Genomic DNA, 14,103 nt, shown 5'->3' on the forward strand with positions numbered 1-14,103 from the left:
GCACCCCAGCCTACGTCCGATGCGTCTGAGAAGAGAACGTGGTTGGGAGTCTGAACAGTCAGGGGAAGACCCTATAAAAGGTTGATAAAGTCCTTTCCTCAGGTTAGACCAGACTTATCTTCCGGAAACCGGGATCGAGACCGCTTCTAGCGTCTTGTCCTTTTCCAGTGAAGAGCTAGATGAAACCGAAGAGGACGGAGGTGTAGTCTTCCAAGTGACACCAAATGCACCACGGATGACAGTGTCCTAACCAGACTCATCCACAGCCTGACAGGGCCGTATTCCTTCTTCAGCATCTTCTGGATGGATAGCAGGGCTGGGGATTGATCTTCTTGTTCAGCCATGTCCTCATCAGAGGGTTCCTCATCCGAAACTGATGAGGAAACGGCAACGGAGTGGGCAACGTCGGACTCGCTGAATCCGGTCGCACTGGTGGATGCGTGACGGAGCCGGACACAAGATCATGGTACTGCTGCACAGTCTGTGAACTGTCAACCATGGGGAAGCGAGGAAGTACAGCGACAACCCGAAACTGTCTAGACTGTCTGGGTAGTACAGACAACCCCTTATCGGGTTGCTGAGGTTGCCGCACTGCGTCACAACAAGTCACCTCTGCTGGTTGTTGAACGTCTTCCCAGTGACACACTGAACGTCCACAACCACCTCCGCCGGTGGAGGAACCATCTCAACTGGCGGACGTGAGTAGGATACCTCAGTGTCTTGCAACAAAGCCCAAGGTCTATGGGAGCAGGTGTGGCAACAGACGGGGTTAGCGACTGAAGCGGAACCATTTACCCTCCCTGGAAGCATGTTATGCTTAAATAAAAGTCCATAGGAGGCTAAGCAGCTTAAGGCTCCTCTCCAAATGACAGAGTCCTCAAGGGAATATCAGAAGGAGGGAGAACAGCACTTTCTCATCTACAGGAACCATATCCGAGAAAAGCTAGGTTCTCTCAGTGAGGGTTTCACTGGTGCAAAAGCAGCAGACCAGATGGCAACGTTATGAAACTGCTTGACAGTCTGTGAACTGTCAAAAACTGAACTGTCAACCACAACAGGAGCGTGAGGACATACAGCACTGGTGTATAAGTAGCAGACCAGAAGGCAACGTCATGTAACTGTATGACAGTTTGTGAGTTGGCAACAACCAAAGTTGTGTGGGGAAGCCTCAACTCCTGACTGACTAGTTTGCTGCTGGCGAGTGGTGGTAACCACAGTGTGTTGCGGAGGCTGACACACCGTGTTAAAACACGGCAGCTTGTGGTAGCTCACGCACGGCAACGGAGTGCTCTGTGTGTGGGAGTCATCATACATCTGGCAGGGTTGACTGTGCATGGGTGGAGGAGCTCTCACAACAAGAGTGTGAGAGCAGGAAGCCATGCCGGGCGCACAACCGTGGGAGGTGTAGGCCCACGGGTGCATCGTCAACCTTCTCCGCAGTCGGAGTGTGGGAGCTGGCAACAACAAAAGCAGAATGCTGGTGCGTGGGAGGGGCTGCGGTGGGTTGAGGAGCATGCGGTATGGTATGCGGAGCATGCTGTAAGGTATGCGGCTCATGCTGCATGGTATGCGGAGCATGCTGTAAGGTATGCGGCTCATGCTGCATGGTATGCGGAGCATGCTGTAAGGTATGCAGAGCATGCTGCATGGGCTGCGGAGAATGCCGCATAGTGCTGGAACCCGGCAGCTCTACAGAACCTTCCCACTGCTGATGCGGTAGCTCACGCATGTTAGCAGATGGTGCAGCAAGAACATGCGTCTGGCAGGGTGGACTGCGCATCGGTGGTGGAGCTCTCACAGGTGGAGGGTGGGAGCAGGCAGCCGCAGTATCTGCTGAGCGCACAACCTCGGCGGGTTGTAGGTTAACAGGTGCATTGTCAACCTTCCAGCATGATACTCCTGCATGAAGGAGCAAGCTGAGACTGTATAGTCTGCAGCATGGACCACTAGGGTCTATGAAAGACAACAACAAACGGAGCTACTGTCCGTTGTGACTGAGGGTCTAAAACAGCTGGTGCGGCAACAGACGGAGTTACTGCCTGTTGCGGTACCACTTTGCCTCTCTTGGGAGGTGTGCAGTTGTCGTACTGCAGCGAGTCCGAACTGACCCAGTGGCTACACCTAGGCCGTTGGACTTGCGCGGAAGGGACCGACTTGCACTTAAAAGCTGCAAGATTTGGTCCATGGTTTCTGCGAGAAACCTCTTCCGCAGACGAGGAATAAATGGGCTCTCTCGTCTTTGTGTGGGTGGGGTGATCACGTCGGCAACGTGTGTAGATACACCCGAAACCACGGAGGGAAACGTCTGTTCGTCGATCAAGGCCTGTGGAACCCATAAGTCCTTCGACATTACTTCTCCCCTGGGCTTGGGAGCTTGCAAGAGGTATCGGACTAGGTGAACAACTGGCACGAACAGACAAACCCTCGAACGCAACACTGTAACACTTTGCGCATATCACTTTATCACTTTTGATTTTCTGTTTGCACTTATTTCACTGAACTCGAAACTTTAAGTGGTTTGTACCTGAAACACGCAATCCTATCCTTCATTAAAAGGTAGTAATTGCGAAAACAGTATTACAATGTAACAGAAAAACATAATGAAAGATAAAGAATTCAGTGGCTGGAAAAGAGACTAAACACTAGATCAAATAAACTACGTTTAAAATCTCTCACCGCATAAAGCCTGGGAACAAGAATAAAACTCTAGAAACGTTTTACCTTCTTCCCCTATAGCGACTAGGGAGAAGAGCAAAAAAAAAAACGAGAACAACGTTACCCGCTTGAACGAAACGTTTATCCTCCTCTCTCTCCCTCCGTCTCTATCTCTCTCTCTCTCTCTCTTGACTTAGAACCTGAGAGATGAGCCCAATTATATATATCGTTAAAACATATTATTTGTTAAAGGAAAAAACTGAAAGGTTTCCCAAATAAAAAGTTCCTTAATTAGAATTAAAACCATTTAAGCTAAGAAAGAATGAACGAAACACTAGAATCGGTTTACTCTTACTGCAACGTGAAACCGTGAAATACTCTCTCTCTCTATCGTAACAATAGAGCGCAAGTTGAACGTTCTGAACGTCAACAACTGCGGAGACTAAACAAAACGTTAGTTCAACTTTGAAAACAGTACGAGACTATCAAAGAAATTCTTTCAAAAACATTAAAATTAAAATAGCATAAATTCTTAACAGGAAAAACGATATGACGGGCTCAATGTTAATTAACTTCGGTTCCAAGTAAGGACCGCCTACTATTAGGAAAGGTCGCATATAAACAAACATAAAAATTAATTTTTATAAGTTTATAATAAATGGAAGTTAATCGAAGAGGCCTATAAATGGCGGAGAGATATAAAATAAATCTATAACTTTGTTAAGCAAAATTACCAAAAACCTAAACACACTTCCGTCTAAGGGAAGGGTGGGTCAAAAAAAGTGAAAGAGAGTCTATACTCTCTTCGACACCAACACTTCCGTCTGAGGGAAGGGTCGGCCATTAAAAAGTGAAAGAGAGTCCATACTCTCTTCGTCACCATAATTAAATCAAATTAATTCCAAAAGCTTGCTAAGCTAATGATAAAGCTTCCTGAATAGCGAAGGCTAAACTCTAGAGCAAATACATCACCAAATCGTGAACAATAACTCCAGAATCAACAGCGTATCCAAGTAGGTCTAGCCGGTGGCACGACAGAGGAAAAATTAAGTTCTTGTTGACAAGAAGTACTTGAGTACCTGCTCACAGATGGCGCTGTTGTGTACACCCCCACCTGTATAGCGATCGCTGGCGTATCCCGACCGTAGATTTCTGTCGGGCAACAGAGTTGACAGCTACATGATCATCGGGTAAGATTAATATTGAAAAAAAAGCAATAAGAACAGAAGTAAAATAGAAAAATTGTGTACCTACTTTAATGTTAATTCTCTTCAAAATAAGCAAATTTATATCTCATAAGCCTGACATTATAATTGTCATAATTGTAAACTAAACAAAATGCAGCTAGAGGCCAAAGAGATGCTGTAAAGACTCTCAAGTAATGATCAGAGGGCACTGTGAGAGTTGCATTAACCCTCAAACAGGGTTGATTAAAACTGGCACTGAGTAGGTTGTCTCAAGAGGAGGGAGAGAAATTGGAGACAACCAAATAATAATGTAATAAAAATCATCATAGATGTTTTTACATCGGCTCTTGCCTAAACATGAAATTAAGTCACTCCACTTTATTTTACACTGTATTCTGTTATTCTGAATTCCCATCATAGCTTAATCACCATCTGTTCCCTTATTTGTGATTTTCTAGGCCTTCTAGACTGCCTCCTACAACTTCCATATTTACTGTTTTTTTGACTGACTTATCCTCCTTTTCTCATAGCGTGTCCAAACAATTTCAATCTCTGAGTTCTTGGACTTCTTCCATCTTCTGGATACCTTATCTCTTCACCAATTCATCATATGCAATATGATCTATAAACTGTACTCCAGCTGTAACTTTTAACATTCTAAATTCAGACCTCAACAAAATTTCTAATTTCCTTTGGCAATGCACATACACAGAGTAATACAAGCTTTATCAAGCCTTATGTAACCATCATAAGACTTTGCTTTCTCTACAAATGGGATATTTCCATTCATCAGTTGTCTGACAATCTCATCACTTCATCCAAATTGAGGCCACTCTTCTTACTGTTCCATAACGCCTGCTTTGCAGTCTAGAGTGTTTCCGTATTAAAAGAAATGCTCAACCTCTTCCCAACATGGTTTTCAACTTGACTAACTTTCCCATCCACCATTATACATTTCAGTTATCTAAAATCTGTTATTTCATATGCAGTATATATCTTATAAAATAAAATACATTTTGTAAGACTATCTTGATATCTGTCACTGTAATAAAAGTGACTTCATATCAAGGAAACTGAGATTTCCCCAGAAGCATTAGAGGAAATATCTAGGCCTAAAAAAAACTAAGTAGAGTAAGGAAAAGTTTTTAATGGAATGAAAACATCCATGTTACCTGGATACCATACTGGACAGTGAAGATGATAAGTACAGTAAAGTTCTGTAAGACAAATCATTTAGCAGCTATAACCTGAATGAGGTATTAAGAGATTACTGAAAAGTGGGAAAATAAGACCATCTGATTAGAAATAATAGAAAAGAATTATGACTAGACTTCAAGTCAATACTTATACTGTATATTGAATATACTGTATCAGTATTATAAAGGAAACAGATTTCAAAGAACTTCAACTACAAAATGGTGAAATTTATTACCGGAACGATAGGAAGATCATATTACAAATGAAGATGCTGACATGCATAAGTTCAGTTAGAAAATACACATATGGTTTTGGCATACCATGACAGTGTAAGGAGCAGTTAACAGAAATAGTAGCAGACATAAAAGTAATGATATGAAGGCCAGGAGGTGAGCACATCATTTACATATAAAGGGAACAGATGCAAGCTTGAATTATAGAAAATAAAGCCAGTAAGAGCACATAACAGAACAGAAAGGTGATAATTTTAACCTAACCCAGCAAAAGGAAAACTTGCCACAGCAGTAATGGTAATGAATACAAGGGGTCATCCAAAATCAAATCTACAACTGAACCTGCATTAAATTGGGGAGGTATAGAATGCTTCAATTGGGTATTGCCCATTGCATTTACAGATGATCAAATAAGGAGCTTCCTAGTTGAAGGACAGAAGTAGGATTATAATTAACATTAATGCAAGGTTCATGGTAAGACAATAGAGTACATGGTATAAAAGTAACAGATATAAAACCTATGGTAAAGATGAAAGGTAATGCAAACAGGCTCCACCAGATGGTAGGATGTACTTTTGTGAGTCATACTATATTCCAAATACACTTGGGCCATCAATGTTCTTGGCAATGCTTTAATGTAATGCATATTGACATTACAGAATACAGAAGTGTAAATATTCATGAATTAGTTTAAAGCATCCAAGCTCAACTAATTATGAATGAAAAACAGATGATGTAAAATATTCAAAGGAAAAAATAGTCAAAGGTGTGCTTTTATATTAATATACTGTAATCAATTTTAAGTTGTAAATCTATGAAGATATAGTTCAAAGCTTTTGTCTTATGTGAACAGATACCAAATAGCAATACAGTCCGCCCTCCTATTCACAAGGGTTAAGTAACAGAGACAGGCGCAAAGACCAAGACTCTGCAAATACTTTCTGCCCTAGAGTGGGTTTTCTCCTAACCTAACAACTCACTGCCCATTGCCTACACGCAGTAGAGTAACACATTAAGTACTGCCTAATATTGTTTTTACTTGGTTTATATCAGAGTAGAAGCATTGTATTAATGAATGTACACATTTCAGTAAGTTAACAGTACATGTGCATATGTGCACTACGTACTGTACACGGTAAGGCTACATTACAGTACAGTACAGTATGTGACACTAGTCACTGGGACACTTGTAACAACAAAATACTGTTGCTCCAATCTAATATAACATACACTGATACTGAAGTGTATATTACTGTAATAAATGTCCAGTACTATCACAACAGGACAGGTTAAATACCTAACCTATCAATTGTACTGTAAGGTAAGTGTTTGCTGTGTTTGTTAGGATGACTTGCACTGTTAAACAACTCATTGCATGTGTAGTCTACATTTTCTATTGTAGAGTACAGTACAGTAGTATTTACATACAGAACTGTACAGTATAGTTAATAAAAAATACTTTACATTACTGTTATACTGTACTGTACAATATGTATACAATGATATTTAAAATTAACTAAGTTTATATATTTCATACAGAGCACTAACCATTTTCGTACAAAGGTCTACACAGTCTTGAAGCATGATGCAACTCCTGATAAGTCGTGTCTTGTGCATTACTGTAGGGAATCACACATCTACAGTACATTACCCAAAGATATATACACTGTACATGAGTTTGTACTTTACTCATACATCTATTTTTACATCAAAACATGGTTCTCCTCATAAAGAACCAAAGCGAGAGATGCATACGCGAGGAGAGATGATGTAAGACAGGACGAGTGAGCAAGAAATGGGGTGTTGTGCTGCGTGGAGAGGGAAATTTCGTGAAGGAGGCCGGGTACAAAGGAGCGCAGTTGGTTAGAAATCGTTGGGCCGCAAGAGTACTTATCGCGAACCCGTGAATATGTGATTTTTTATTTAATAGGTTACAAGGTTCTCTGTATCACAAATTAGCAAAATCGCGAAGAGAGAACCAGCGAATAAAGAGGGTTAACTGTAGTAAATAACCACTTATTTAATACTAAAATGTATTCAAGTAAATTCATTTAAAATCTATTACGATAAAAATGAATCTCTCATTAAACAATAACCCTTACATAGCTGCAATTTAAGACAAGTGAGCCTATACTTGCATATAGCAAATACTTCACTACTAAACTGATCAATGAAGACAACATGTTATCGCACAAAGTAATAAAAAACAGCACAGGATGTGAACTCATTTATGTTTTTTGCTGTATAGTGACATGCAGAATACACAATTATCACAGCACAATCATACAGGCATCACAAAATATTTATGAGTCACCAATGAAGCTGGAGATTCTTACCAATCATTTAAAGGGAAAAGGTGAAACTGTTGATAAATGCCACTCAAAGACTAAATATGTAGCACAAAATATATAACCTTTACTGTTTTTGCCTTAAAAAAAACAATTACCATACGACATCTATCCGAAAGAGGATTCTCAAACAGATAAACTATTTAATTCAAGATTATTCCACCAAGGTAGTTTACCAAAGTTTCTTACTGCACTATAATCAATTTAGGCAAACAGCAGATATTGTTCATAAACCATAATCTAGTAACGAAGAAATGGTCTCTTTATATGAGATTTTACCTAACAAGAGAGGAAAGTCAGTCATAGACTTTCATTGTAAATTCCTATTATTCCTTTGCCAATATATAAAAATCAACTGCTATAGAAATGCTAATATTAAGAAAGGAAAGATTGGAATGTATCCCTACACATCCTAAACATTATAATATAGAGCTATGTCATTCATATATAGTACAATACAGAGTTGAGAGTAAGAGAAAGAAGGCAAATGAGACTTTCAAAGCATTTTTGAGGATGCCCTAAGCATGCACATCTTGCTATTTTTAAGTAGTCATTTCTTTATTTGATCCCTGGTAAACACTAGTAAGAAACCTGTTATCTCCTGTACTTTTTAATTGGAAAGATAGTGGGACCTTCTCTCTCCGGTCAGTCTTTCAAGGACGCTGGTTTAAATTGGAAGAGAATTGTTGCATAAAACGCTGCAAATGTAAATAAGTCACTCATAACTGTCGCTTACCTTATATTTTCCATTGTTGATATATGTTCATCAGATGTGCCTGGTGGGGTGTCAATGATTAAGTAGTCAACATTCCAGTCGACACTTGTTAACAACTGTTTGATCATGGCTGCAAAAAAAGAAAAAAAAAATTGTCATACTTAAAATACAAAGTTGGCACATTCAAAAAGAGGCCCTAATCTCTAATTGCAATAACTGTTATTTGTCTATGAAGTACAATAATTTTCATTCGGGATAAAAAAAATTTTCCCATGTCCAGCAAAGCATAATCTACTATTGTCATGAAATATTTCAACATGAAGTACTGCATAACTTTTATGATTATGGAAAAATCTGATACGCATATACGACTTACATTTCCTTAAACATCAAAGGTTGGGAGACTCCAAAAAATATAACCATTTGAAAGAGGTATGACAACAAAAGGCTGATAGTTATGGCTTAAGTGTTTGGAAGATTATACTTTATAGAAAATGAGAAAGTTGTTGAAAGATGTGGTATCCAGATGGAGATGACCTTATTTTGAAATAAGGAGGAACAAAGGATTATTAATCATATTTCTCAGTGTAAAAGACAAAAGAGAATTGAAAGAACTAAATACATTACAGTAAATACCTAATCCCATAAAGGGAAACAGAAAATAAAAGCATGAATGATAATGTTCAAAATTCGCAAGTGTGATCTATGAGATAATGAATATGTACAGGGTACTTAATTACTTGTGTTGTAGAAAAAATAATGTACCACTTAAATTTTGTTGGACACATTTATTAAAAATTTCCTTTATGAATAACTTAATGAACAATATATTCTACACTGTACTCACCATTCTTTTTAGGTCCTCTCCATATAACAGCTTCATTTTTAGAGTCAAGAAAAAACGCAATAGAAATTAAACCGAGTTTCTTTTCCTCATCGACATACACAGGAACCCACTTTCTGAAATTACAATTTACATGATTTTAATCAGAAAATTTTTTACCAACTTTAATGTTGATTCTTATCAATATAAGCACATTAATATCCCATACGCTATCATTATATTTATCAGCGCTATAAAGTAAACAAGATCACATAATCATACTTTTTTACTCTTATTGGGCTAAAGTAAAGAACTTAGTCTAAAGTGACAGGTGGAACTTGTAACAAGGTAATATTTTAAAAGGTGGAAAGCTAGGTAGTGAGAGACCAAAGTGAACGGCTGAAGAGTTAAAGACAATGGCACATGCGACCTACGAATCAGTGGCACCTTAAGTACAAACTACAATAGCCTGTTTTCCCTTGATAACCATCATGAAATTCAGGAAAAAATTAATAATTCAGGATAACTTGGAATGTAAGAGAATAAAACATCAAGATATGATAAATGGAAAGGTTAATAATAAACATAGCCCATTATCACAGTCCAAACTTAAATTTTGTGGTTTATTTGACATTATACTATCAGTGATATAGGCCTAATGCATTTTGTGAAGTTGATGAATTTCACTTGATAGGTCTTTAATGTCAAATTACTTTAGATATCAATGACAATATCTAAATCAATATGTATCCTGATTAGTTTAAATGGATCATTGGTGACTTATAAACTGTGGGTCCCAAGTTTAAACTGTACCCACAGTTTGAGAGATTTCACTGAAAAACACTACTTTCCTTTTAAGCAAACTATTTGGGAGGATTGAAGCCTTTGAGTCTACCAGTTGATTCATCAGTAGTTATTGCCAGGTCTTAGCTTAAGAGGGAAGAAGCTTCAGTGCTAATTATATATGTATATGTCTGGTTTATAGGACAATGTGCAGCATGGAAACAATCTATCACTTGCCTCTGCCTCTATTGCACTAAGTTTCACCTAATGAAAGTCATTTTTAATCATTATCTGCATTGCAGGATTTAAACATTGGGAGAATACTACTATACCATAGCATATGACAATCTGAATCAATTACTGAAGTAAATTACTAACAATATAAAATGAAACTTATAATAAAATGGTTAGTACTGTACAGGTACTGCTCATTATTTCTACATCTTAACCCTTTTACCCCCAAAGGACGTACTGGTACGTTTCACAAAAGCCATCCCTTTACCCCCATGGACGTACCGGTACGTCCTTGCAAAAAAATGCTATAAAAAAGGGATTTTGACGTAGGAAAAATCTATTTCTGGGCTCGAACCTGTGCCGCCCAGTGAATAAGCTCCATTTAAGCACTTATTCTTAGGTAATTTACTGCTAAATATACCAGAGAAAAAATGTAAAGGAGTGCTAGGTTAACTAGCTCGCTCACCTAATGGTGTCGGTATAAAATTGGGCGTATAATCCAGAGGTCCCGCACTATTTAGATTAATCCACGACAGAGAACCCCAATAGAGGAGAGCCGTTCAACCTCACTCGGTACTACTACAATGCATCCGCTCAGAACCCAACTCCTTAGCACCCAAAGTTTGGGGACTCCAAGGGAGAGGAGCTGGGAGGGTTCACTGGGCGGCACAGGTCCTTCGCCCAGAAATAGATTTTTCCTACGTCAAAATCCCTTTTCTGGGCTCGAACCTGTGCCGCCCAGTGAATCTATACAAGAGAAAAATGTCACCAAACTTGCAAAATAAAGGAAAAAACATTTTTAATCATTATCTGCATTGCAGGATTTAAACATTGGGAGAATACTACTATACCATAGCATATGACAATCTGAATCAATTACTGAAGTAAATTACTAACAATATAAAATGAAACTTATAATAAAATGGTTAGTACTGTACAGGTACTGCTCATTATTTCTACATCTTAACCCTTTTACCCCCAAAGGACGTACTGGTACGTTTCACAAAAGCCATCCCTTTACCCCCATGGACGTACCGGTACGTCCTTGCAAAAAAATGCTATAAAAAAGGGATTTTGACGTAGGAAAAATCTATTTCTGGGCTCGAACCTGTGCCGCCCAGTGAATAAGCTCCATTTAAGCACTTATTCTTAGGTAATTTACTGCTAAATATACCAGAGAAAAAATGTAAAGGAGTGCTAGGTTAACTAGCTCGCTCACCTAATGGTGTCGGTATAAAATTGGGCGTATAATCCAGAGGTCCCGCACTATTTAGATTAATCCACGACAGAGAACCCCAATAGAGGAGAGCCGTTCAACCTCACTCGGTACTACTACAATGCATCCGCTCAGAACCCAACTCCTTAGCACCCAAAGTTTGGGGACTCCAAGGGAGAGGAGCTGGGAGGGTTCACTGGGCGGCACAGGTCCTTCGCCCAGAAATAGATTTTTCCTACGTCAAAATCCCTTTTCTGGGCTCGAACCTGTGCCGCCCAGTGAATCTATACAAGAGAAAAATGTCACCAAACTTGCAAAATAAAGGAAAAAACATAAGCGTAAGAGAAATACAGGATGCTTTAATCAGAGATGAGTACCAAAAAACAATTATAAGGGTATCTTAAATATGAACATAAATCCAATAAGGTAGGTATAATAATGCCGTGAGTGATAATATATACAGATACTCAGGAGCATAAAAATTTACAAATATAATAACAGTATTCAGGTGCGAGACCAACGAATACAATAGGGTATAAATGAGGCAGGTAAGAGGGAGAGATAAAGAGTCAAGGCATTAACCTGTGAGTTACTCGGGAGTAACTACGCTCCCTGCGGCTACTGTAGAAAATTTTAGGGCTTCCAAATGTTTAAGGTAGTGTTTCTTGAACACTGACGGTGATTTCCACCCTGTATACCTGGAAAGGTCTGTAAAATTCATGTGGTGAAAGAAGTTCACCGAGGTGGCAACCGCCCTGATATCATGTGCAAGAGGAAAAGAGTCAGGGTTAGCTTGTTTAATAAAATACAAAATTTGTTGCCTGATCCCTTTAATAGTAAAGGTACCGCCCTGTTCTCTAACGAATAGAGGCCCCGAGGAGTTAGAGGAGGTCCGGGATAGATAAGACCTAAGAGTAGTGACAGGGCACAGCGACGGATCTTGCGTGAGGGGAACAATTTTCCAGGAGGTCCATCTGTTTTGAGGGTCTTCATTCTTAGCCAAAAAGAATTTGTTAGGAGAAAGAAGGACCTCTCCTGAAGGCAGAAAGTCAATATGACCCGGGTCTCTCGACAAGGCTGCCAATTCAGAAATTCTTGCCCCGGAAGCCAAGCTCACTAGGAAAAGTGTTTTCCTGAGAAGGGGCATGTAATCACAAGAACTGTTAATGGTATCAGAAGCCAATTTGAGTACGTCATTAAGGAACCAGGTCACCGGGGTAGGACGAGTAACCGGTTTCAGTCTGGCACAAGCTTTCGGAATTGAAGCTAACAAAGAGTCGGTTAAGTCTATGTTAAAACCCACTAGGAAGATCTTTTTCAGAGCAGATTTAATAGTGGTGATAGTATTGGCTGCCAGACCTGATTCTAATAAAGATCTAAAGAAAGTGACTGTAAGGTTCAAGTTCATACAGATCACGTCTGAGTCTATTAAAAATTTTGCCAACTTTTTAACTGCAGAGTCATACTGACGGATGGTGGAATCCCGTTTATCTGATTCTAGGAACAAGGTGTTTTGAGGATCAATATTGGCACCATGCATAGCCGCAAACTTCATAAAGTCCATAAAGTTAGGGCGCTCTGAATGTTTGAGAAAGCGTACACAACGCGTGTTTGTACTATCTGAGACAGAACCGGATTGGGTATCGGGTGAGGGTATAGTCTCAACTCCCGCAGGAGAGGATACCAGTTGCTCTTGGGCCAGTTGGGTGCGACCAAGGCTACTTGTCCCTTGAAGGATCTCAGTTTGTCTAGAACTTTCAGCAAAAGATTCACCGGGGGAAAGAGATAAATCTTTTCCCAGTTGTCCCAATTCTGTGACATGGCGTCTGTGGCGTAAGCCTGAGGGTCTAGATTGGGAGCCACATATACTCTCAATTTGTGGTTGGATTCCGTGGCGAAGAGGTCCACTTGGAGGCCGGGAACCTGAGAGAGAATCCACCGAAATGACTTTAGATCGAGTGACCATTCCGATTCTAGAGAGGAGGTCCGGGACAGGGCGTCTGCCACTACATTCCGGACTCCCGCCAGGTGGACAGCTGAAAGATGCCAACGGTTCGAGGCTGCTAGGGAGAATATGGCTACTAGAACATGGTTCAGAGGCCCTGACTTTGACCCGCCTCTGTTGAGGCAGCGGACCACCACTTCGCCGTCGAGGACCAGACAAAGGTGTTGTTTCTTGGGAAGAGCGAGACGTTTCAGGGTTAGAAGAACTGCCATGGCCTCTAGCACATTGATGTGAAAATGGCGGAACAAGGGAGTCCAAAGACCTTGAACTTTCTTGAGCTGAGAATAGCCGCCCCAACCTGATAGGGATGCGTCTGTGTGAATGATTAATTCCGGGGGCGGAAATTGAAGGGGAACTGACTTTGACAGACTGTTTGCTCTTGTCCAAGGAAGAAGTCTTTCCCGTAGAATGGGAGGAAGGCGGACTTTCCTGTCCCGGAGCTTCCGGTTCGCCCTCGAACGCCAGACACGATTGATATCTTTCAATTTTGCCTTCAGAAGAAGATCCGTCACTGAGGCAAACTGAAGGGACCCCAGAATCTTCTCTTGAAGCCGTCTGGAACTTACTTTGTCTTTGAGAAAGCGTTTGGTGTTCCTTGCAATCTCTAACCTCTTGGGTCTGGGAAGACACAGAGTATGAGATATAAGATCCCATTGCAGGCCGAGCCATTGGAACTTCGATTTTGGAAGAAGACGGGACTTCTTGAA

The 14,103-nt window shown here is 40.2% G+C and overlaps 1 protein-coding gene across 1 annotated transcript in view; it reads right to left on the bottom strand.

Annotated features, from left to right (window-relative positions):
- LOC137652223 (cytosolic Fe-S cluster assembly factor NUBP2 homolog) overlaps positions 1 to 14,103 on the bottom strand; it is a 52,078-nt gene that overhangs the window by 8,388 nt on the left and 29,587 nt on the right. Inside the window, exons 3-4 of the mRNA XM_068385454.1 lie at positions 9,183 to 9,295; positions 8,357 to 8,465 (exon numbers count right to left, since the gene is read on the bottom strand). Coding sequence (XP_068241555.1) covers positions 8,357 to 8,465; positions 9,183 to 9,295 — 222 coding nt within the window. The remainder of the gene's footprint in view (positions 1 to 8,356; positions 8,466 to 9,182; positions 9,296 to 14,103) is intronic.

The sequence above is a fragment of the Palaemon carinicauda genome, chromosome 13 (assembly GCF_036898095.1).
Source record: "Palaemon carinicauda isolate YSFRI2023 chromosome 13, ASM3689809v2, whole genome shotgun sequence".
NCBI lineage: Eukaryota > Metazoa > Arthropoda > Malacostraca > Decapoda > Palaemonidae > Palaemon > Palaemon carinicauda.